Raw genomic sequence first — 26672 nt, 5'->3', positions numbered from 1 at the left:
CTGATTTTTGGAAGGGAATTAAATAAAAGAAGGTAATGTATTAAAATACAGTCACCATTTAATAATAGGTTGTTGATAAGAACTGCTTTTAGTCTGGTCTAAATGAGAACCATTACGTGATGCCACTAAGAAAATGTAAAATGCATGTTTCAAGCACAGAGGGCCTTCGCAGCATGTGGTAGTTAGAGGCTGCATCTGTATTGCAGATATTGATGATGAACTCCACGGATTAGTGGAATAGAAAGTGTCAAGAAAGTAAGTCAGTATTTAAGTGCAGATTGTTGAATAACAGGTGCTAATCATTTGTGATACCCAGTATTTACTGTCTCTCTTAAATACCTTTACTTGAAATAATGCAGAAGTTTTGCTTTTATTTTTTTAGTGGATAGATGATAGTAGCTGGTATTTTTACTTGTATTAAAACAATTATGAACAGCTCAAAAGCTCTTATTTTGGCAGTTCTCAGCAGGGTGTTCCCACTGCCTAACTTCAAGCAGCAGCCTGCTCCTAATTCAGGACAGTGAATTGGTCTGTGGAGGCACATATGCTATTCTCCACTGAGCACAGTAGGGAGAGATTAAGGCTTTTAAATTTAAAGTGCCTTGTAGGCAGGCTTCAGACAGGTCTATGCCCCCAGGCAGCAGACTGCACATGACTGTTCCTCAACTGGGTTAAGAATTCTGTGAACTCTCCTGCAGTCATTAAAGGATTTCTAGTATGACAGTAATTGTTCAAAATTATGCAGTTGTTGACTCATATGTTCACATGTTTAACCTTTACCTTTGTGAAAGTATTTGTGCTTGAAGAAAACTCATCTGATGCAAGTTTATAACACCTCACTGGTGTTTGACTGAATTGGACATTTTTACAGCTAATCAATGGGTTATCCTTTTGAATATATGGTCATGGATATATAGACATATATATATATATAACGATACTGTTCTCTCCTCCCTTGGATATTTCAGTTCAGTTTATTGTCTTGGAAACCAGGAGCTAGTGCTTTTCCATGAGGATGCCATCACTTGCGTGTGAGATTCTATGGTCTACTGTGTTCATAATGCTCTTTCAAATTAAAGGAAAGAAGTAATCTTTTCTTCCAGAGCATGATAGAGTTTACAAAGGATTGTGTTACAGGGTTGGTGGTTTGAGTCTGAGGGGTTGCATGGAGCAATAACTAAATTTGAATAAATGAATTTACCATGAAAAAGCTGTCATTGGGAAACTTATGTACTGTAACTAGCTCAATATTATATGATAGGATGATAAAAATTATAGAAGATGTGTGCTTTGTTTCATCCAAATGATTAATGCAAATTGTCTTTTCTATAGAGACGTCATACAGAGTTATTTCATCATACTTCTGTTCTTTACAACTGCATTCAAATAGTATTTGAGTTGCAAATAATATTGTACACCCTTTCTTCCACATGGAAGAATTGCCTGGTGAGAGATCATCTATTCTCAGGAATGCTCAGGGGCACCGACTTCTTAATAACATTATATGCAGACAGTTTTCCACGCGTACTGAACTGTGACAAGATTTCTTGAGTTTAGATGGTGAACTAAACTTTACAAGGTACATGAGAATATTTTCTTCCTCTTTCAGTTGGTGTTTTGCAACATTTGGTAAAGTAAGTTGAAATATTAAGTCAGTGCATACAAAACAAAAATCTAGCAGCGCAGGCACAGTTCTGCTATAACTGGTGTAGGCTGAGGTGGGGAGAGTGGCCGCTGACATCACCTTCACTTTCTTGTATTTGACCAGCTTGCCAGGCTTAGGAGTGGCACTGGGAAGGGACGTGACACTGCAGGGGGCCTTAAGTGGCCAACTGGGAATAGGTGGCCGCAATGTTTGCAGGTGTTGTTTCCCTTCAGACTTGGTCACACAGATTCTAGGAATTCCCCTGGATTGCACAATGCCAGACATGGTTGTTTTTTTTTGTTTTTGAGATAGACATTTATGTGCAGTCACAGATCATTTGCTTGCAAGTACTTACTAGTCAAGTCAGTGTATGTGGCTTTGATACCCCCCGGCAAGATATGTTGGGATTCTGTCACATCGAGGTGCCGTGGTAAGGGGTGAACAGTTCTGTGCTGAGCCTGTGAGTTGATCGAGTAGAGCAGAGTCCATTGCACACCAGAGCTTACACAGCGGAGAGAAGTGAGATAACGGGCAGCAGGAAGCACAGCCAGCCTGAGGGTGGGTTTACTACACCACAGCCTGGGGCTGGCTCAGCAAGCTGTTCCTGTTTTCCCTCTGGTTGTACACACAAATACTTCTTAGTTCTTTTCTTTCACACAAATACTTTCTCTTCTGGGCTCTGCTTGTAAAGGCAAATGACTGCGTGCAAATCGGTGACAGTGCGTGGTTGTTTTCCTGCAAAGTATTGTTTTTGTGGGGGAGCTGTTTGCTAGCCCAGTTGTGGAGGGAAGGATGGGATCCTGTTATTTTAGTAAGATTGAACTAGGAAGCTGAAAGCTTTAGTGACACACATTGAAATAGAGTGGCGCTGTGCAGCATAAATGGATAGGCAGCTAGGAGGAATTTGCGTGTTTTGGCTTCTGTTTCTTCAGGCTATCAGAAGTGTTTCTTTTAAATAGATCTTCAAGGATTCTTCTGAAAGTATGCACATCTCCCTGGAGAGAAGAGCCAATATGCTTCTTACCTGTGGTTATAACATTTAAAAACCTTTCCCAAATTAAGCCTGAAACATCTTGCTAACTCAGTAAGATGCTAAGCTGTAATAGTATTGCTTGTGCTTAGTTGAACTGATGTGTTTTCACATGTAAATACTGCTTCCTGAGAATGAGGAGCATCAGGATGCAGATTTAAAGTACAGCGGCCACTCTTCTGCCCCAGTTTATGTTGTCACTGTGTTGCTTTACTACATGCACAAGAGCAAAGCCACAGTTCTTGGCATCTTTTTTGTCTGTTTCCTTCTCTGGCCCCATCTGCTGCAATCAGTGGAGATTTCAGGTTCTGAATGCTAAGTTTATGTTCAGTAAATGATTTATTTTCTTGCCAAGTTAGAGTAAACTGACCTCCAGATGCTATCAGTGTAGGAAATTGCCATACTCATCACTGGGTGTTTGCTGAACACAGTAGAAAATTATATTTTGTCTTATTATAGTCCAGAAATAAAGTAGTAGATAGTTTTTCATGCTGGCACTCTTAAGGTACCAGAGTTCATTTCAGCCTCTTTTCAGCAGAACCAGGAATTGTATACTCCTAAGTAAAAGCTAGAATTCTTGGGTAAGTCAGAGACAGGGCACTCAGAAACAAATCTGCTTGTGAGTTTAGCACTTTGATCCCTTCATTTACTGCTTTTTGGAATTTCTTTGCATTTCTATTCTTGGTCAGCTTATGGTTTTTCTTTGTGACTTGTTTGAAAAGGCACCTTGCCATGTAAGCAAGGCAGTACAGATCTGTCTTTAGACTGTGCTGCAATAACTCATCGTTTGGGCAGAGGAGGCAAAGGAATGCAAGCTCCCAGTACAAGTGGAAGCTAAAAACGCTGCTTCACCAGCATTCAGTTATGTGACAGGGCCTATGGAGACCTGCTCTGAAATTGCAAGCTGGAGTGGTGTGTGACAGGCCACGGCAGCTACCAGATGGCAGAAGGACTCTGCCCCAGGCTTTGTCTCATTGAAATGGGAGCTCTGATGTTATCTGGCAGCACAGCAGCATTCCAGGAGCTAAGGGGTGGGGTGGTATTTAACAAGTGGGCAACTGAAAAACATGCTCCACTTACTACTAGAACAAAAGGCATATTCAAATTTCCTCTCAGTTCAGGTATGTAGCAGGGGAAATCTGATAGGGGGAGACTAGAAATAAAAATACTGTCTTCTGGAAACGTTTTCTAAAATATCTGTAAAATTGAGGCTGTTAAATGTGCTTGTGAAATTGGAGTATCACAGACTAACTGAGGTTGGAAGGGACCTCTTGAGATAGCTGGTCCGGTGCCCTACCGTAGAGCTGATTGCACAGGACTGTGCTTCCTCAGATTCTGAATGGCACCACAGATGGATACTGGAGCTTTTCCGGGATGAAAGGCTGCAGTCTGATTTTGTTGTTGTTGTTTGGTTGGGTTTTTTTTTGTTTCATTTTCCTATTTTTTAACGTAAGTCACTAACCTTAACTGTGTTCACAGGACGCACATTTCCAACACATCCGTACTTCTCAGCACAGCTAGGAGCTGGGCAGCTGTCACTCTACAATATTTTGAAGGCCTATTCCCTTCTGGACCAGGAAGTAGGATATTGCCAGGGACTTAGTTTTGTAGCAGGAGTTCTACTACTTCATATGAGCGAAGAAGATGCTTTTAAAATGCTGAAGTTTCTCATGTTTGATGTGGGGCTAAGAAAACAGTATCGTCCTGACATGACAATTCTTCAGGTATCATTTCTATTTTTCTAATACAAGAATTCTGTTGATAAGTTATAATAAAACAACATAGATAGCATTGGACTTGACCTTAAATTCATTTCTCAAAAATGAAGGTGATGATCTGGAAAAAGAATGGATCATCTTAAATGTACTGGTTTCAAATTAAAATAAGCTACTGGGGAATCTATGAAAGTCATAATCAGCAAGAATTCTGATCTGTGTTGTTATGAGGCTTAAATGATCCTGAAAATGATCCTGTTGTAGGCTCATTGGAGACCCATCCTTGGTCTTCTATGTGGGTATTTCTGAGTATTTCTTTTCTTCACAAAAATCAGTCCAAACATCAGTTGATAAATATCTTTCACTGTTTCTAGTAAGATAGTGAAGTGTGGACTTTGCTGTTATGACTGTTAAAACATATTTAGCTTTAGTCTTTCTTCTTCTTCCATGCAGATCCAGATGTATCAACTATCACGACTTCTTCATGACTACCATCGAGACCTCTATAACCACCTAGAGGAACATGAGATTGGCCCCAGCCTCTATGCTGCTCCATGGTTTCTCACCATGTTTGCCTCGCAGTTTCCCCTCGGATTTGTAGCCAGAGTGTTTGGTAATTCTTCATAAAATTTCAAGATGTTCTTCTTGAAACCTTCTATTTGGAATCCTGTTAAGAGGAACAGTATATCATCCAACCTGTTCTAGCCATACAGGAGAAATATTTACTTTCTGTTGATGAACAGAAGGGCAAAACAGAAGTCATCCTACAAAGCATGTAGTGTTTGCAGTAAAATAGGAGAGAGAAGAACATATGACAGTTACAAATAGTCCCATATTTTGTTTCATTGTCACCTTTTTCCACCCTGCATCACTTGTAGAGAGAATGTTAGATTTGATGCCATTAAAGCATAGTAGCATGACAATGGCACTTAAATGCCTACAATTACTTCAGTTGCAAGCTGAAAAGAGATGTAAACAGGGCATCATCTGAGAAATGTATCCATTTATTCCATTATTAACTGTCTCCAACACTATAATTGGAAAATGATTTTGAAGGTCATGTTTCTAAAACACACAGAGATGACCCTAACAGTTTGATCATGGATTTACTCTGCAGAAGCATAGAGCTTTTAAACTCCTGTTGGTTATCCTTACACTTCTAGCCTGAAGAGTAATCTTACCATGCAAAAACTGGAAAATGTTATGAAGCACACAGCGTTTAGGCTCTGAAGTCACTTTTGTCACTTTTTGGAATCAGTAGTAAGGAGTATTCTGCTTTTTCTTAAATAAATTCACCTTGATGTTTTCTTATGGATGCATTCCACAGATAAATTGGTATTGAGAAGGTGCTTTATTTCCTTTTTTGTTCTTTGTTTTTCCATTGCATTAAGTGGTACTGGATTTTCCATGATAAGCAGGACAGATTGGAACTCTCCTTCTGTTTTCTGTCTTCTAATAGGAATTTATTTGCCTTTTCCTTAGTCAGTCTCACTTAAGAGATGTAACTACACAGCGATTAATGTTGACACTTGAATGTCTTTTAAAGTTACAGTATAATCTACCACAATAACAAATAATAAATACAGATTCCGAGATGAGCGAACAACAATCCAGTCCTGTTTCTGCTCATGCTACAAGTAGCGTTAAAAGAAATCACAGTGGTAAGGGTAATGTACACTAAGTAGAACTACATGTCCTGTCATTAGTATCTTATCTCCAGGGAAAACAGAAACAGCATTTTATCTTATTTTTTCATTTATTTTTATTTTATTTATTTATTTTTATTTCGTGGAACAGTTCAGAGTAGATAGGTTAACTTCCATTAACAACTATCTGTCAATAATAATCTTTAGGAATTAAATGGTTGTATGCAACTGTCATGTGCTGAAATTATCATCAGTTTACCTTTCAGTTATTCTTTATCTATCAGTACTATACGTGACAATAGCAGTCTTTGAGCTGGACTGTTGATTGCAATGAAGATTACAAAAGTGTCTTGTTTATCCAGTATATTTGGATTTCTGCCTTTCAGAGCTTTGGAAAGCAAGATTTTGCATTCAAATAGAAGGCAAAGATTCATGATCTCCATAGAACTGATTTTAGGTCAAGAACAGAAAATCAAATGTGACTTAAACTGTCACCTAAATCTCAAATTTTTCTTAGAAAGTCCAACATAACCAACACTTGCAGGTTTTTAATGTCTGAAAGTATTTAGGAATTTCTTTTCACAGAAACAGTGTTTACTGGAATTATGTAAATAGTGGTGCACATTCTTTTACACTAGAAAGTAAAATCTCATCTTCATCCACGCTAAAGACTGAAACAAGCATCTGCAAACCTGAAAAAGGCTAAAGCTGTCACTGCCTTAGTGACTGCTGTAAGCATTATGGCAAATTAGGATCCAGCCAGTTCTGACCCTTGTGTTCATAGACTTTTGAAGAACTTAGGTACCTTTTCATTGCTCACTGATTAGACCTCTTGAGATGAATGTTACCTTTTAATGTCAGAGTACCTCATCTGTAGGCTATTAAGACTTAGAGCACACTGCCATTTTCTAATACGTTCTTTGAACCCATGATGTTTGAAGCCCTGCTGGTACTTAATACAATTGTTACCGAATACTGCCTATGTCTTTTTATAAAGCAGATTTTTGCAAGTGTTTCACAAGTAATATGTAAAAGCAGTCGGCTAGAAAGAGGTTAATTTAAGGACACTTTTATGAGTCAAACAGAAAAACTGCTTTTTTACTTTTTAATTATCTGTACAATTTTCAACACTTCTCCTATGCTCAGTCTAATGAAAGTACAGCATAACAAAGATGTATTCTTCAATACCTATATTTACTTATTAAAGGAGGAGACTTGGTAAAAATAAAGTTTATTTTATTCCAAGATTATAGATAAAACTTAAATTTTAAATCCTCTAGGCTGCCATTCATGCTGACATTAATTTGGTACCTTCACTGTGCTAGCGTTGGCTGGCAGCCCACTGAACAGGAAGTGTGGGGAGTGGATAACAAATGGGTCTTTGTTAAATACTTTCTATTTTAAATGAGAGAAGGATTTCAGCTCTGTATTACCAGCTCAGCTCATACAGACATTCATTAACAACTTACAGGTCACCTTGAGTTAAACTCCATGTCTTTGCGGAGCAGGTGCTGAATCACAAATATGCATTATTCTCTGCTGTTTTCTCTTTGTGTTTCCTAGCTGTTTTTTAGCATTCCATGTAATAACATACAGCTTCCCTTATAAAACATTTTCCCATAATTTCCAATTTCAGTAGACAGTTGAGGCAGATGCCTACTCTGTTATCCCTTTCCAATCGTTCCTGCCTTACACTGAATTAGAGTTGAAAAATTTTACGAATGAGTAGCAGCAGAGTGCAAGGTTTATGATTAGTTGTTAATTGTGCTTTTCTTTCTCAAACAGTGAGAAAGAGAAGTGAAATGAGTGACTGTTTCAATATCTTACATGTGAAAGAGCACATAGCGGGTTAAAATTTCATTCTGATACAAATATGGAAAGAAAGGTGCTTTTACGAAGAATGGCAGTTAGCATTTTCATATGTTCTTTACTACATCAGAGAAACCTATGGTTTTGCTAGCAGTCATTTCCATTATTGTGTGGGTTTTTTTCTCTTTAATTTTTTAAATCATGAAGATATACAATATTTATGTTGTGTCATCATGCTACTTTGTGATTCACAGCTACTTCATTCACAGCATCAAATACAAGGAAAGGAAAGAGCAAGAGAAAAGCCCTTTCTTAATAGAAACATATAGGAAATTCAGAGTAAAACTATGTTATCTTCCTTTTCTTTACAAGCAGAAACAGTGGGCAAGAAAGAGGTTAATTTGAAGACTGTTTTACAAGTCAAATAGAAAAAGTGAATTTTACTTTTTAATTATATGTACAGCTTTCAACAATTCTGAACAGAATCTAATGAAAATAAAGCATAATAAAGATGTATCCACCATTACTGTTTTGTATGTTACATACTTTGGCTCATAATGAATCTTGCAGTAAAACCAGTAGAAGATTCTGAGTTCTAGTAGCAGGAAAGTCAGGTGCAGGACAACGCTGTTTATACTCTGGACATATAATTGGTGGAGTCAGATGGGTTTGTTTCTTGTCTGATGCTTTGATTGCAGTCTTCTGTATCTTGCCTCTTTAAAGACATAGGAAGTTTGTAAAGGAAAAGAAAAGAAAGGAAGTTGCATTGAAAGGTCGCTGTGTACTGTGGCTTCATAGTGCTTGAATGTATGCCAGGGTGCTGTCACTGCAGGGCCACCTGCAATGTTAACGCTTAAGCTGTATTACTAAGATTTCAGGGTACTTATTCCTGTAGCTATTAGAATATTAATGTAAGCGTTTGAGACACCTACTGAAAATAAGCACATGTGCATGAAACTTGATGCTGCTGGAAAATGCACATTTATCTTCACATGCCTCAACACTGTCTTACTGCGATTTGGTAGCTTTATCCACCAGATCACAAAAGAACAGAACTTCAGATCTTCAGTTGTGTCTTTGGATGCAGTTTTGGCCTGTTCTGTTAGGATCTGAAATGGCATTGGGAGCAGAGTTCCATTTAACTTTAGAGCTGAAGACTTAGCAGTAAATTCCACAGTTATTTCTTTATTCCCACAAACATCTCAAAAGAAAAAAGTCCACAAAGCTACTAAATGCACAAAAAGTAGTGAAACTGCCAAAGTTGGCTACCTGGCTTATGTTGTGTTCTTTGCTTAAATTTGAGTTGGATTTGTTGGATGAAAACTCACTAAACAAATTAAATAATTGATTTTGTTAGTCAAGTGTGCTATTCACAGTAATAGTCATGATCATGCAAGAAATCTAAAACCATAGCCTCAGTAATAAACATACGTGTCTGGCAGAGTATACCTAGCCTCCAGATCACCCTTAGGAGAAATTGGTATTCTTGGACATTTTGTTGTTTTAGTATTTTTGTCAAAAGATGGGCTTACTTATGTACTCTGATTTTTCCTTTGTTTTCACAGATATGCTTTTCCTTCAAGGATCAGAGGCTATATTTAAAGTGGCCTTAAGCCTTTTGGGAAGCCACAAGCCCTTGATTCTGCAGCATGAGAACCTAGAAACTATTGTTGATTTTATTAAAAACACTCTCCCCAACTTGGGTTTGGTACAGATGGAAAAGACAATTAGTCAGGTATGAAATAATTTGAATATATGAGTAATATACAAATAAATAATATTCTTTTTAACAAATTATTGGCAGAAAATTCACAGCAGTGTATTCCAGCTGAGAAGAATTCTGTAATTGTAGATCTGAAGATGCTGAAAAATTATGGAAGTGTGTGACTTGTACTGTATCTCTGTACTGTTACATATATGCATTAATTATGGTCACTTTATGAAGCGTTTAATGAAATAGAGAGTTTGGGGGTTTGTATTTGTCTCCAAATAATATTGCTTTCCAGATCTAATTTCGGGAGCAGAAGTTGACATACAAGAGCCTTAAAAATGTTGACTTCGGTTTTACAAAACTAGAGGCCTCTCTGCATTGACTTTGTCTATTCTGGCTTTTATGGTGCTGACTTGGTATGTTGCAGCAGTGCCTCTGTACTTCGCCCTGAAGTACCTAGGACAGTGAGGCCTCCTATTGTAGACAGTAAATCTAGACAGCAAAAACTGGGAATCCTCGAGCCATTTTTTTTTTAAACAGCGGACAAGGAGAATTATGCAGTATTGCTAAGCTAGCAGATGGCTCCAGAACTATATATATGTGAATTGAAACAAAAGGGGAAGGAAAGTGGGAGATTTGTAGTGGGTAAACACAAGTATATGTTGTCTACCAGGCTTAAAGCCTAAAGTGCACAGCTCTACAGTGATTCACAGTGCTCAGGTGACCTGCAGGAAGCCACTGGCTTTGAGCAAGAGGATGGCAAGATGCTCTGTTCAGGCATCTCTGACTGCTCTAAATTTAAATGTGGGCAGGCAGAAGTGAGTTCATGGCAGAGCCATTCTCATGCTTTGATCAGGGGTGCCTTTGAAAAGAGTGGCAGGTTGACATGCCCTGCACTCCATATACAGCTCCTCATCCCTTCTGCAACCTGGCCTTCAGTGTACATGCCACAGCTTGCCTTCAGTTAGTTAGCTTTCAAGTCAAGCTTTTGATTTGCCTCATTTTTCACCACATTCAGATTTGATACTCTGGATATGACAACAGGGATTTCCCTCCCTTCTCAAGAGCAGAGAAGCTGGAAGTGGCAGAGGCCAAGAGAGGAACAGTCTCCCTGCTGAACTGCACTTTGTTTTTTTCAAATTTCAGCAGTGTGTTTTCTCGAGAGGTGCTCAGATCATACAGAAAATTAGAGTTTCATATATGTAGCCAAACCCAGATTAAAACTCTATTTCTGTCTTAAGTGTTTGGATTTGTATTTCTTCTGCTATACAACTACTTGAGATTATTTTTAATAGCATATATAACAGATGTTATAAACATTTCATAATCCTGATGTTTAATGCAGTGAATAAAATAAGAAATAATTATTGATATTTCATCAGATATTTAAGATTTTTTTAACTTATTTCTAGGAGGAATAAATTACAAGATGTTTAAAAATAAATACCAAGTCAGGAGTTTCTAAACTTGGGCTATTTTCAAGATGCATATTGAAATCACCCTTAGGCTTGTTTCTTCTATGTGCTGTAACTGGCTTCTTGTCCTTTTCATTTAGCTGCTTTTTCACTACTTCCAAAGGAGATAACTCATTGATTTTAGTTTTGTTTACCTTTAGGTCTCTCCGTATACCTCAGTTTCTTTATCTGCTTTTAAAATACAAAGTTTTCTTAATGTTCATGTGTAACATTGAGCACTCATGTCAGTTATTCATAGTTAACAGTAATAATCTACTTTGACATTACATAACGTTTAAATGATGTGTATTTGTGTAAGGATAGATAATTTCATCTTCTTTCAGTCTCTCAGAGTAAATCATAAACAAGCCTAGCGATGCCTGCTGTTTTTCATTTGAAGCTATGCTACAGGAAAACTCTTAGACTTGTATGTGTGGCCCAGCAGCTTGGGCTGCACTTTCTGGAAGCAGCATCTAATTCTGCATATGTCTGCGGGCATAAGGGAGTGCCATATAAATTCTGCACTTCTTGAAAACTTCAATTTAAGTGATTTTGCTGAAGGACTGAATCAGTACTAAAGTTTTAAACCGAATCCAGTTCTAATGCAAGTATTTTTCACTCTGCTGCCTCAACTTGCCATATCCAGAGTAGGAAATACTAATGCCAAAAATTGTCCTTTTTTTTTTTTAATGCAACAGTTAGATATTCATGTATAGATCTGTGAGTTTGAAGGCATCAAATGAGCTATAGTTTTGATCTGCATAGCACTTAATAATATTTTTATATACAACAGGTGTTTGAAATGGATATTGCCAAGCAGTTGCAAGCTTATGAAGTTGAATACCATGTGCTTCAGGATGAGCTTATAGATTCATCTTTGAATGACAATCAGAGACTGGATAAGTTAGAAAAGGCAAACAGTAGCTTGCGCAAACAGAACTTTGAACTCCTGGAAGAACTGCAGGTACAATTTATATTCATATTTAATTAACATTCTTATTTATCCAGCTTTTCAGAAGAAACCATCCTACACTAAGGCATAGAAGAGGTCGGTGTTTGGTCTAGTGACTTAAAAAAGCTTAGCAACTTGTGGTTTTATTTAGTTTAGCATTTGAAGCTTCAATGCAGAAATAATTCTCAGAATGGGGAGTGGATAGAGCACGTGCTTGCGATTAGTGAAAAGTTGAATCACTGCACACTCACTTCTCTTGTAATTAAAATCATAGCTATAGGAGATGATTAAAAATACATATGGTGCTTTCCCAACTTCATTTTTACATTTTTCAGTCACTGCTTTATTACAGCAGCCTATTACAAATGAAAAGCTAATGCCTATGTCACAAATTAGAACTGCATCATCTGTGGCATATATTATCTGTAAAGATAAGGTCTTTCTTGCAAGAATGTGTTTTTTTTTGTTGGTTTTATTTATGTATTGAAAAACTGTTATTCACATGACTTAGATAATATGTGAAATAATAATGTCTGATATGCATTCTATGCCCATTCAACCCACAGCCTTTCTAGAGGCAGTGCATCTGGTCTCTGTAGGGCTTTTCCTGTGTTCAACTGCTCAAGAAGCCAGCTTTATGACTGCTTTATAACAGGACATTTATTAGAAATCTTCTGACCATCCAGTTAATTTGATTGAAAAAAAGGGACTTCAAGGTTAAAAAACAGATAATATGCTCTACTAACAGTTTCAAGGCTCTTGATTAGTGTCAAAGACATAGACTCTGTAAATTCATAGGCAAAAGGAGTATAGATTTCTCAGACATTGGTAGCCTGTACAATGACTAAGGCTAGCCAACAGTGCAGACCTAGATTGCCTCTCTTAATAAAAATCTTCTTAAAATGTGAATTCTGACTATGCAAGATCTGAACCTGTTACAAGTTGTAAGATGAATCTTACAGATGTCAAAAGAGAAACTGCTCTGCAGTACATTTTCATAAAGCTTCAGACATGCGGATGAGGAAATTGTTGAATGTAACACAGAGGAGAGAAGAATTTTTTGGATCAGGTTCCAGATGAGATGTCCTATAGATAGCTGTATCAGGGGATTTTCCACCCTGCTCCTGCGCCTAAAGGTTTTGCAGTCCTAAGTGGTTTTCCTTTGTTTGTTTGTTTTTCACAAAGGTCATCTCCACTTCAGTGCTGGCAACTCAGCACCTAACATCAGAGTGGGAAACTTGACTGTCTGTAGTGTTGCAGCCCCTTTGTCTTGGAGGTGGGCCTCATTCGCCTTTCTTTCCAGTGGTGAAAGATGACGTATTGCAGATGGGAGCAAAAAACATGACCAAAATATGGGGGTTGTGATTTGTCAATATTCTGCCCATAAAGGCTGAACTTGTTAACCTGCCATAATTACATGAAGGGCAGTGAACTCACCAGAAAGGGAAATACTTCCCTGAAAGCCAAGACCATCCAATGCTTTTGTCTGCAAACATGATCCCATGATGAAACTTCCAAACAGATCTCTGCTTTTGTCAAAATACCTTAGCTACAGATCTCACACAAGAAATTGGAATGATCTTGTATTTTGTTTCACATGAATTAGAATGACCGTACCTGCAGCCTCTTGAAGGAGAATTGGGAATGGACAACAACAGGAATTTTTCAATATTTGTTGTTCATCTATGTATCAGAGTAAACCCTCACCTTCCCCTTTGCTCCAAGTCCACCATTTGTTGGACTCAATGCTGAGATTAAATGGGATGCATCTAACAGGCTAAGTTGTCTTTGCTTTGCAAACAATGTAGAATTCAACAAACATGGTTCGTCAAAAATGTCTCACAACTGACCCATACAGAGGCTTATCTTAACCTGCCATCCTTTGATATGTAAATTGCAAGCTTTAGTAACTTTCTGATTTGATCTACATCATATTATATTCTAAGCTCAATTGTGAAACAAAGCAATCAAGTTGAGAGAGGGAAGTTTCTTGTTACAGGGAACACTCTAGTAGTTGTCTAAAATACACAGGTCTAATAGCATTCATACTTGGATTTTACTTTCATAGTTTTCCATCATTTTTGAAAGTATTTAGTAAGATATTAATTTCCTTTTTTTTTTTCCTTTTTTCCTCCCTTCTTTCTGTGAAAGGTGGCTAATGGAAAGATCCAAAACCTTGAAGCCACAGTAGAGCTTTTATTGACTAATGAAGGCAAACTGAAGGAGTCAATTCTCACTCTTGAGCAGGAGCGAACAGCTTTGCAGAAGGCAGTGGAAGAGATGCGGAAAAAGATTGGTGATACAAATGAGAAGCCTCTGCTTACTAGACAAGAGCACCTGGATGCTGACTGATCTGCAGTTGTCACAGAGCAGAGAACCTGAGCAAATAACAAAGGGAAGAACTGGGTCTTTTTGTTGATCCGTGGAGATTTGTTGTTGTCACCTTCATTATACATGCCTTACTGTAGCAAAGCAAGATAGAGGCATTGTGGCTGCGCAAATCAGGTAAACAGGTTCCTTGGGGAGGAAGCTTTCTTCTTGTATGTAGAAGTGCTATGAACAGCAAGATGCCCCATCATAATAAGCAGGAGAAACCTAATAGTGTGTGCACAATGCACTGTAAAGATGTCAAGGATTCTTCCATAAGTGCTTCTAAACCCAAGTGCTTTATGTTTGTTACATACTTCGTTTGCATGTTCATCAGCACCATGGTAAATAGCACATCCTTGAGAAGCTCCTTTAAAAAAATACGGCAGTGTAAAACCTTCAAATTGATGGTTGCCTTGCTGCAGCTATGCAGTGGTAACACTTACAGAGAGTTTTGTGATTGGACTTGAGATATTTTTGACAGTGTAATTCCCCTGCAGCTTGACTCAGTTCTGTTAATTATGTTGTTTACACCTCAGATAACTGTTTCCTGATGCTTGCAGATGTCAATCTATTGGACTCCAGAGAGCTGGACTTCATTGTATGCAACTCTGTGTCATTAGGAGTTGCCATCTGTTTTTATAAGTATGTTGTTTTAATATATTTTTTTAACATCCATTAGCATGTTGTTAGTTGGCATTATCTGATAAACATACATACTGTATATAGTAACTGCGTTATGCTTAACAAAATACACTGACATTGGTTTCATGAACCCTGTAACTCTTGCAGTATCATCCAAGGATTTATATTTGGACTCTTAAGTTTCATTTTATTTATTTCTGATCTGCTGTGCTGTGTAAGACATCATTTTGTTGGGAAACTAACGCCCCTCTCTGTTTTTCCTTTCTTTGGTACTCTGCCCTCCAATCCCCTGGGAAATGTTATTAAGACTTTTTTGTAAGCGTTGGAGGCATTTTGAGAGCTTCGTGTTGTGCCTGAGATGCTTAAACTGCTTTATAAAGGTTATGGCTGTTTGAATTAGGGCACCATTCTTTTTACAATCCCTTTTTTGAGTAAGATTACACATGTAAAAAAAAAAAAAAAGTTTCTTAGTACAATGAAAGTAGTTTTCAGGCCAGTTGAAGCACCACTGCTGCAAGTGCAATAATATCCGTGGCTGTCCATCCAGTTGTTTGGGTTCCCTTCTGAATTAGGGAATAGTGCTGTAATTTTGTTTAATCCGCAAGCACAGAGTTAATATGCATCAGCATGTTGTCATGGTGGAGAATCACCCAGAGATGTGATTTTTGTTTTTCTTAAATTGTTTTTGTTCTTTTTTTTTTAAAATTTCAAAGCACATAGTTGTGTTGGTTTGGTTGTTGTTTTTTTCTTTCTGACTGGCAATGTAGAAAAGGTTTTGGTTTTCTGTTTTCTTCATGCAAGACCCTTTGATACATCGTGGTTGTAGTTTAACATTCATCTACTGTGCGGAACAAATACCTCTGTATAGGTCAAAAAGAAAAAGAGAATTTTCTATTCAATTTCTGAATGCTTTGTTTCACTCTGTGAAGACTTTGTGTCTTAAATATCGCTGGTTTTTGCAAATCCACTCTGTATTCATTTAGTATTGAAATTCCAGATAAATTAATTATTATTAATCCACTTACCTCAAAGGCTTGCTTTTTATTTGGAAATCCATACTGAGGCTCATGCTTCATGTTTAATACCATGTTATAATGAACCTCATGCTGTTAGAGCACTCCATAACGTTGCATTTTTACACCATAGTGCCATAATTCATACACTGACTTTTTAATGAGCAATAAAAATAATAATAACGTATGCCTACATCAATGTTATTAATTTATTTTTAGATGTAAAAATAAAAATGTAATTTGTGGGGTGGCAGTTCAGAATCTTGAGACCAGCATCTGCAAGCGCTGACTCCAGGGAAACATTCCTTTTTTTTCTTCTAGTCCATTACCAAGAATCTGTGTAATTGCAGAAGTTCACAGTGTAGATCAGAACTAAAGTAAATGTTCTCAGAATGCACAAATAGGGCAAATTAATAATAAGCAACTTTTTGATTTTATAACCATATGATTGTGTTATTGCCCCCAGGGAACTGAATTTTCTGTTTTTACATATGCAAATTAATACAATTTTGTTAAAAATACAGGTTCCTGTCAAAGTAGGGTATGTACTGTGTGTTAGTCCAGGATCTGAATGTGGATGCAGTAGCTGAATTAAGACATTCTGCAGCTTACACTGAAACAGATACATGGTATGTTGCTTCTGTATGTTTTTCCCCACCTTATGTTTGTTTTTGTTACCAGGCCTTTCCAGTTCAAGTAGTCGAAGTAGGAGAACCTGGAGGAAGGCGATGTCCATTCGCCCAGTTCCAAACTTCTGAAAAGCTTGTGGCTTTTCCCTTCACAAGTATGAGAAATAAGTAATCAGAGAGCCCTGAGCTGGTCACAGGCACTTACATCTTTTTCCAGCTACAATGAACATTCTCAAGGATATATAAAATTAGATTTCCTGTTGCCTGAGTAATAATTGTTATCATATACTGTCTTCCATCTGAACAGTAATTTCTGACTCCAAATTGAATATTCTAAAAACAAAATACAAATGAAAACTCTGCAAATCCATACTCTGATCCTCAGAAGGAGTCACAAATAATCTGTTTCTGGAAGATCCAACTTGAAATGATCAACATATTCTACACTTCTCTTCTTCTACAGTTAAAAATCCCCAAGTGTAATGCTTAGTTTCTGAATGAAAGGGAAAAAAAAAAACAAGGAAAAGTGAAGGAAGGAGTTCATTTTTTGTGCACAGCCTGGGCTTCCAGAGGTCCATGACAAAGGCAGCAGTGTGCTCCATCAGTGTGCTAGTGAATGATGCTGATGCAGTAGTCCAGAAGGAGGTAAGCCTGAAATATGAAAGGAACTAATGCTGGTGTGTGCAACAAGACGGAGGAATCTACTGTAAAACTACAGCAATGAATAGCACTACATAGCTGAATGACCTGCTGTGGTATGGTGTAATGTGTTACCTTGTTCTCCTTTGTCTTTTCCAGCTAGCATATGATAGTGTGTGGTAGGTACTTGTGGCTACCTGTGCTTATGGCTATCTGATGTATTTTTGTATTTTGTTCTGTTGTCTATATCCAGATATTATTACTTAATACAGAATTTGAGAGTGATATTGCAGTGCCTATTGACTGAGAACGTCAAAAGGCCTTCATGAAAAGCACATATTTACAAGCCTTCCCTTGTTTAGAGTGAGAATTGAGTGACTAAGTTGTTCAAAGACTTGCACCAAATATTGCAATTTCTCATTAGTCACTTGCACTGAAATCAAGATATAAGTTGTGGTCAAATTGTCTTCCTGGTTGTCTGAAAGATTGTTCCAGGAGTCTGTAACTTACTCAAGCAATTAGCCAGTGCTCAACCCAGAGTGTAAAATGGGAAGTACAGTCACTGGAGCTTTGTCCTTTCCTTGCAGCTTTACCTCTCTCTCAACAGTAACTCACTCAGTCCTACTAAAACATGTTTCCTTACCAGGTCCTCTGCAGGTATCTAACAGCTTCCAACTCTTTCTTGCTATGCTGGAGCAGATTCACTGCCAGCAGTCCTGAGTAGCAAGGATTGTCATATAGTATCACCAGTCAACCAGTGTTTTAGGACTTTTTTTTTTTTTCTGAACAGCTTTGGTAAGAGCTGCCATTACTCTGGACAAAGTCATGAAACTGCAGCTAGTAGGACACTGACTGAAGAACAATAATCTATATGGAACAAAGGGAACTGTGCCACTAGTGATTTTTTTTTCCTTTGGGATCATCTTCCATCATACAGTGAAGCAAGTAGCTGAATCCATTTTTTTCAAGTAGCTGCAGTACCACAGTAGCTGCTGCAACTCCACCATAAGAAATCCACTTGGAACATAAACGTGGCACAGCACACAACTCCTTCTGAACCAAGTGAGATGGAATTGTGTCATATACTGAGCCTATTTCCCTCTCCCGAAGAGGTTTGGCTGCTTGGGCTCCGAACAAACTTAGATAAAGCAGACATCTGGCTTTGAAGAACTTCTACCCTGTTTCTGGTCTTCATGGTCTTCAGAAGCCCTAGCATGCGTTTACCTCCCTAGCATGCGTTTACCACCCTGCCACCATCACTTAGAAGCTGCAGGTCTCTGCCTGAGCTATGCTGCAGTCACACTTGTACTTGGCCATGTACCCTCTGTTATGAACTTGGCTCCCTCCCTTGTCTTGATGCTCTTGACTGCTGGTCTGCTCTGCTGGTCCCTGTCAGGTCCTGCAGCACAGCCCCTTGCTGTTGAGATGCTCCTCCTGCCTGCCTGTTTTTACCATCAGCTCCTGGCTCACTTTTCCCTTCAGAGCAGCGCCTGGCCTTGCTGCTCCCCAGCACACAGCCCTGGAGTATGGCTCCAGCTGTCTGCATTCCTTCTGAATCTGGTGCTGGGCTGGTCAGAGCTTGTTTTGGTGTCTCTGCATGCCACTGTGCTTTGAGCAAACAAACCAGTTCTCCTAGAGCTTGCTTGGGGACCTCTAACACAATGGTCACACTGTGTAGAAGGACCCTAATTAGTCTCCCATCTATTTCAAAATACTATCATCCCGATCTTTTCAAAGAGAGTACTGCATTTGCATGCTATGTTGGTGACAGCAGAAAAGTGCCTAGAAAAGAAAATAATACATTTTGACTCCAGCTGGATGAATGCCATGATTGCTTGAGGCAAGAGGCACCTTAGCTCACTGTACAATATTCATACTGTGTCACACCCTGCAATGTGAAATAATTTTGTCTTTAACAGAGCTTTACTAGAACAGGTACGTGGGAGGGAAAAGAATGCTGGCAGCCAAGCTAACCAACAGAGTGCAACCCAGGCATTGCCTTCAGAAGGCAAATGTGTTGCTGACACCCACGATCTTTTACATAACCTAAATTAGGGTGGATGACTGGGTACTCATTTGCTCATGCAGCTGCCAGAAAACATTCCTTTTATCTAAACAAACCTGAGGCTGCAAGAATTCAGTGCCTCAAAGTAGGCCTTTTCGGCATAACCCAAGGCAAACCAGTAAGTTCTTCATTATGCAGAAGATACTATTTAAGCCTTTGTATAAATTGATTTTTTCTCTTCTAATTGAATCATGTATTTCCAGGGATTTTGAAAAGATTTTGGGCTGTAGATGCTAAGAGATTATGTTATAGGATGAATGAATGCATAGAGCATTCCTATATGGAATATTTGAAAAAGCATCCTAATGTTTAGGATGCTATCTCTAGATAATGAAATGCGTTGCAGTATCAAAGACTTGGAATTGCAAGGCGGCAGTTGACTCAACATGTTTCTTCTATGTCTTCTATTAACTACAAAGAACTGAGTAATCTGAAGAGCTGACCACTGGCTGGGACTTGGAGATCATGAAGCCGTAGGTTCACAATGGGATTAGCAGTATGTGCAAGGCTTCCCAGCTTACCACTTCTTATTTTCTGTTAGGGCATATAAAAAAAAATCCATTCCCAAAACAAACTAAAAAAAATAAAAAATTGAGATGTGGTTGCTGTTCATAGTTTAATGGTCTGCTACAGCAATTGTGTGTAGCAGTTTTTAGTAAGGAGTTTCAAATGTTGGTTTCAGTGATTAAAGACAGGTGACAGGCAGTTACAGAGGAGCAGCGAATGCTGGAGTTGGAAAAGTAGTGCTATAATTAACATTATGTGAGTAAGGAATAATTTTAAAGCATTTGGAGTGACATTATGGTCGCTTTGTGCAATGGAAATACTGAGATGCTATTACAAATGAAAGAGAGAGACTGTCAAGAAGGCCAACCATGATAAACTTGTGATAATTTCAAGAACTGCATCTCTGCAGTAGGATGCCTGACATACCATAAACAGACTATGAGTACAAATATCCATTGAACTGAAGGGCAATACATGAATCTGAACAGAGTGGAAATAATCTGAATAAACTCCAGTTTTTGGAGTTCGTGGTGGAGTGCATAGAGGCAGACCCCAGTACTAGCAAGGTTGCTCAGGTGAACAGAAAGTGTTGTTCTTCTCAGATAGTGGAGAAAGTCAGCTAAGACCAAAGCTAGTCATCTGGCCAAGAAAGATTGCTTCCTGCTAGAGTGGTAAATGAAGGAAGACTTTTTAGTATGGAAATACCCTCTGACAGCCTCTGGCATATTTCTGGGGTACACTAATTACTTCATGGTGCTGAGAACAAGCTTCAATTTCAATAGTGCTTAGAAACAGCAATTAAATAGCAATTTAACAACTTCCAGCCATGGTAGCCTTTACAGTGTATACACTCACTGGATTTGAAATGCAGACAGACCGTGATGCTGGCCTATTATCATAAGGTCCCTGCTTGAAACTTCTCTTTTTGGTGTCTGCCACCTACCTTACCTTGAACAACAATAAAAAGTTAATCACAAAATTTGAGTTTTATTTTTGGATTGTCAAACTCTGTGATGTAAACTTCACATTTGGTCATTAAGGTGGTAAGCTGTATCAGCAGAGAAGAATGATTGCTTTAATGCACTGACTTTGCAGGAGAACAAAAAGAAGGATGGTGGCTAGAACTTGAGTCAGTACTTTATCCAAGTACAAAAGTTATATTTGCAGAAACTGTAGATGGCTCACTCAGCTTCTGCAGGATTTAATGGGATTGCATGATGGCGTTGTATATAGCTCCTGACTTTTACATTAAAGCCGGCTGGTTTAGACTTCCTGGCTAGTGCAAAAGGTGCCATAGCAAGCCCTTATCATCTATACACTGGTAGCTGTCAAGCTTCGTATGGAGAAAGAAAAATAAAGTTGTGTTAGCATAAATCAAGCATGCATAAACAGCATGTTCTAACATCAGAAAATCCTTAGGCAAAAATTACTAGCATAAAAAAACCCCCAAACATTTCTGATTCTCTCCTAATTTGTTCCAAGCATCTCAGTTCCAGAAAGGAGTACCATTTTAACTGTGACAAATGTTTACAAGGTGTTACTAAATAGGTTCAGAATAAGGGAACAATTGCTTAAAATTGTGGACAAATTAAGAAAGATATAGTTGGATGTTTAAGTGAAACCATGCTAATTATTTGCTGTGTCCCAATCACGGTAAATTCTTGTTTCCCTTTCTGTAAAAATTCATGTTTCGACAAAGGAAAAGAACTTCGATTGTCAGCTTTTGCTTAAAAAAGAAGTAGGAAGTCCTGTGATTAAAGGAACGTAAGTGTATGTGAGAGAAGGAGGAAATGAGAGTTTCAGAAGCAAAGAGCTGACAGCAGGGATTTATCCAAGCTGTCTGTGTGACCTCCAGTTTCTGATCCAGGAAACAATGTGCAGTGTCTCACTGCTGTGTCACCTACAAATTCCAGGAATATTTAGCAATGTGATCTCAAAAAATATATTGTAGTATACTTTCCCTTGCAAACCTCTCCTATATTCCCCTGCCAACCTTTCTTGCAATCTAGAGTGAGATATGCATCTAATACAGACACAAGATGAAATGTCTCCAAGCTTTCACGTGTCATTTCACCAGCATGTCATGATGAAATGCAGAAGCCAGCCAAACAATATGAAAAACTTACATCCCTGGGGACTCAGGTACTTGCTGGGTCAGCAGGAGACACCTGCTTTGTACTGACTTCATTCCTGGGCATTTTGGTGAAGTGTATTTTCTGGAGAATCAGCAGGTTATGATCCAGCAGGCTTCAAGAGATTATGACTCTTCTAAAGAAGGTCTATCATGAATGAAAGGCTGAAAACCAAAGCCAACAGCTGTCCTTTGTGATCAGACAGATCAGCCAGTGGAATAAAAAGCTCAGAAAAGATTTGACATTTTCTCCTCCGTTGCCTTTGTTATCAAGTATGGTTTCTGCCCAGTGGTTGCTAGTACAACCAGCACTCTCTTCTGTACCAGGGAAACCAAGGATATAGGAAGTCTGAAATCTTTTATGCACATCAGAATCTTGCTTTTTCAGTTGGGAGGGGTGTTTGTTGGACCATGTCCCATTCCTGATGCATGACTTCAAACCCAATTCCTCTCTTCAGTTTCTGACCCTTGTCCTTTCTCTCGCAGCACATCTCCATAATTCTCTATAGGTAGATGCAAAATAAGCTGTCTGTGATCTGAGAATGCTGAATCTTCCCTGGGGAGTAGTTCATTTGACCAGAACCAACATTTTATTTATTTGTGTTATTGCTGTAGTTTGGGCTCAGTCCAAACAGAACTCCCTGTTTGGAATTTGTCTGCGCCCAGCAAGTTTGGATTATATATGCTGGCCTTCAGCATTCCAGGTAGACGTGCTTTGGGTGCTATAATGTCAGAATTCAAGGCTTCTTCATGACAAAGGTACTCTGAGTATGCCGCTATTGTGAAGCGTTTCTCTAGCCTTTGACTTTGACTTCTGCACCTCCTTCCATTTTTCTTAATTATTGAAAGACAGGCATGGAAAGGGCATACAAAGTTCCATTGCTAGTCTCTACGTTCCTGATTATTCCTTAAGCCTACATTATGCTAAAACAATCAAGATCACTGAGGAGTTTTCTTGTATTTTCTGAAAGATCATTGGGAACAAAACCTATGTAAATACATTTCTCATGTCTTACTGATATTTGCAAGAATCACCTGAGTTTGCACTGGAAGTTTGTTCAACATGATCAACATGTTTCTGCAGTTTCCAGCCCCCCCGCAACATGAGTGAGCAAGCACTGAGTGGAGACCAGACTGTTAACTGAACTTGTAAGTGTAGAAGTAGCTTTTACACGTAAGCAACTCAATGGTTACCAGCTGTGTTAGCCTCCCAAGCTGCCTGGACATGCAGTATACTAAGACTCTCACTTGCTACCAGACTGGCCTGGTTTTGAAGACAAAAAAATCAGTTGTAAGTCACATGGGAGGTCAGATGGAATTGTGAATTTTGTGCTGAATACTCCACAAAAAAGGCCAAGCTCATTCTCTTGCCCTAATGCATTTGGCCATTTGTCCGAACTGTTCTGTGACTGTAACAGAAATGAGTGTTTTTTCCTCCTCTCCAACCATCTCTTCCAAAAGGATTTTGCAGAAGGTTCAGGCAATTAGCCTGGCTGTGTAGCCACTGCTGTTTCTGGAGGAGGCTTAGAAGTTAAACAGCTGCCATACCCAGACCTATACCCAGGCTGATGACAACTTTCCTTAATCACTAGTTTTGAGGACTTTGTCTCTCAGACCTAGCACGTTCTGGCTATGTAAGGTAAGAAACAGACATAGTAAAGCATTACCCTGGTGCACCTTACTGTTGCACAGGGAAGAAATTTGATTTTAAAAAGCCCACAAAACTTCCTACAGAGGTTTAAACCTGTTTGTTGTTGTTGTTGCTGTTTCATTTTCCTTTTCCTTTATAGCCTGATATTAAATGACTACATTCCCCGGGGGGAATGTAATCATCTCCTCCAACAGGAAGAAGATGGCAGCCTCATTGTTCCTGCCTCAGATAACACTCTGTCTCTGGGGGAGGATTTTTGTTTTTGCTGGGTTATTTTTTAATGCGTTTATTGCCCTAAGCCTATAATCTCCAAAGCGAAGCAGTGACTGTGACCCTAAGCAAAGGAGGTGCCGTAATGGTTTTGTTCAGTGTTATGCAAGCTGCTGAGTGCTGTGCAAAGTGCTTCTACCTCCTGCGGACATCAACTGCTACAAGATGTGTTTTTTCTAAATGACACAGAGCAGAAGAACAGGGGTCTCAACACCGTCCTTGGTATGGCTGTTCATGCATGTCTCTAGGCAGGTGAAGATCTGGCCCTACCCACTTGCGGATTTCAAAGTGTTCATTGACCTCAATACTTCAAACTTTCTATTTTGGCATTGAAGTGCTTTGTAAATTTAGAGTTCCCCGAGGACAGTGTGTTTTCCCAGCTGTTAACTTCTGCCCAAAACAAAGGTTTTTCAGGCTGTAGGATTGATGCACCAGCCTGGCTTCCTGCAGAGTCCAAACTGCAAACTTGTTTCAGCTACAATGCCAAAGCAAGTGTGGCAGTTGGAAAACAGCGTGGAAGGGCAGTGGTGATGTGTAGATCAGTCAGTTTTAAAGGGTGACTATGCTACCTGCATGGCCCTAGCGCTGGGCTTCACAGCAGAGGCCTCACTGAAGCACAGCTTGTTGTGCCAAAGGCTGTGCAAGGCATGCAGCTGGTGGGACGTTAGAGGAACATGATAAATAAACTGAGCCTTGAGGAGAAGCTGTAAGAAGGGCCGGGTGCAGGCAAAGGAAGCAGAAGCTCTGTGAGCAGCAGGACAGTTGTGCTGCTGCCAGTGTCTGACATACACGAGGGCTGCTGAGAGCCAGACCTCACACCTCCTGCCTGCAGGGATAGATGTTTGGAGGGCAGCTGGTGGGTCCCAGGGAGACTTCCAGAAGTAGCCCTGTGGCTGAGCCTGCCTCCAGGCACCAACTCGAAAGATGTAGATTTTGCTTTGATTTGCATTGATTGACTACTGTTCCTAATTTTTACATAACTTATAGAGGACAGTTGCATTTTTCTGTTATCTCTTTCCCAGGTATCTGCTTTGACAGAATGTGTATCAAGCAATACTTCCTTTTGGAAATCTCAAGGAATCAAAATTTATCTGCAGAATGCTGTACTGATTTCTGCATTTAGCATAGCTTTCACATTACTGATTATGACTCAAGACCCTTTCCCTCTTAAACTAAAGTAGTCAGTTGAACTCAGGTGTTGATTTTCAAAACAAATGTTTTGAAACCTAATTTGGCATTTTTGCAATTTTGTGTTGCACAGAAAAACTGTGTTACTTCTGTATTAGGGAACTCACTTCAGTGGTGAATCAGATTCTCCACTAGATGGTAATGTTGTTTCAGATCACTTGTGTTGAAAGGAGCTTCTCTGCCAACAACTCCTGAAGGAAGTGGAGGCCACAAGATTTGTCCAAGAAGTGATCTTTGGAATTTTGGTTGATTTCGCAAAGAAAAAGTTTCAATTTACTATAAAATAAATAATTTTGATTTGGAAATGTCTTGATGAAAACTTTTGCGCTGTAATTATTAGGATCATGGAAGTCTTAGTCCGTGAAACAACCTCTAGAACTTCTAAAAACAATGAATTAATTGATGGAGAATGCAGAAGACAAGCAGAATGATCTCTGCCTGAAGCACGTACCCAGTACTCATCATTGCAGCTGAGTGACTAAAAATCCTTCAGTCGTTGCTAGTCCCAATTTTGCTGGGAAGAAGCAAAATCCTCCTTTTATGGCAAGAAAGACAGAGAAGCTGAAGACCGTTTCTGCATTTTTTTCTGGAAAGCCTCACTAGCTTCATCAGTGCAATTATTGGTGGAAAACAACATCCAGGCTCCTCTTCACCCCATCCTGGGGCTTGGCTTGGCACAGCCAAGCTGGCATGTTCAGCTAACACATGAGCTGCAATGTGCATGCGATGCCAGCAAGCTCGGGCCGGCCCTGCAGCCAGGTACACCCAGGCTCACATGGGCAAGAGCTGGTGGTGCTGGGAAGCATCACAGTATTATTCTGTCACAGTAAAAATCAGCTCAGGGAACAAACACCTCACTATTCACAGCAAATGCGGGCTGCAGAGCCCACCAAAAGGTGGCCTTTTTCCCAGAAATGTCATTCGCCTTTATTTGCATTTGACAAAACACAAGCAACAGTGAAATGAAAAGAAAACAACCTGCCCCCCAAGGAAAAGACGGTTCCTGTATGTGCTTCAAACAAACAGCTGCAGGATTACTCCTAGGCAGGATCTCAGGCCAATGCAGCTCTGGAAAATGTTTTAATAAGTCTTTAAATAGCACACAGCATTAAAGCTAAATACGGTTTTCACCTTGGATCTCAACCTAAGGTTTCCAGCTTCTCCAGCAGGATTGAGCATGAAATTTATTGAACTCTTTTACATTCAATTTCACCTTAGTATTCCAAGCACTCAGTTAAAATCAGTTGCATTTGTTTCTCAGAGGTGATCCACAGTTGTTACAAGTTAAAAGCAGAATTACGCTATTTGCAAACAATAACTTGCTCTCCACTAGCACCAGCTGAGAGAACATCATCGCTCAGTTTACATTAAGTTTGAGTCAGTGTCATCACTGGATCCCCTGAGCACATGAGAATCAGATAGATGCACTTTAAAGTTCATCTGGTCTAGTTTTATTTTTAGCACTGAAGTTTAACAGACTTTTTGCCTTTTATTTTGGATAGTGGAGTAAGAAAGGAACTGCCAGGAAAAATTAAATAGAAGTTTGACGTAAAGTGATGATTCCTGATTTTGATAGTTCTGCAGTGTGATTCTATTAACTGTTGT

General features: G+C 39.0%; 1 protein-coding gene across 15 annotated transcripts in view; it reads left to right on the top strand.

The window, feature by feature from the left end:
• The window catches only part of TBC1D1 (TBC1 domain family member 1), a 106198-nt gene extending 90024 nt beyond the window's left edge, over positions 1-16174 (top strand). For 14 of the 15 annotated variants that reach the window (XM_021393435.1, XM_021393437.1, XM_021393440.1 and 11 more), the window contains 5 exons: positions 4155-4399; positions 4844-5003; positions 9411-9580; positions 11804-11974; positions 14114-16174. In XM_021393435.1, coding sequence (XP_021249110.1) covers positions 4155-4399; positions 4844-5003; positions 9411-9580; positions 11804-11974; positions 14114-14314 — 947 coding nt within the window. In that variant the 3' untranslated portion in view covers positions 14315-16174. Of the gene's footprint in view, positions 1-4154; positions 4400-4843; positions 5004-9410; positions 9581-11803; positions 11975-13147; positions 13260-14113 lie in introns of those variants that run through there. The other variant, XM_021393438.1, reaches the window with a different exon arrangement.

This window comes from Numida meleagris, chromosome 4 (assembly GCF_002078875.1).
Source record: "Numida meleagris isolate 19003 breed g44 Domestic line chromosome 4, NumMel1.0, whole genome shotgun sequence".
Lineage (NCBI taxonomy): Eukaryota > Metazoa > Chordata > Aves > Galliformes > Numididae > Numida > Numida meleagris.
Note: the sequence above shows the minus strand (reverse complement) of the source record. Positions and strands in the feature narration are given on the sequence as shown.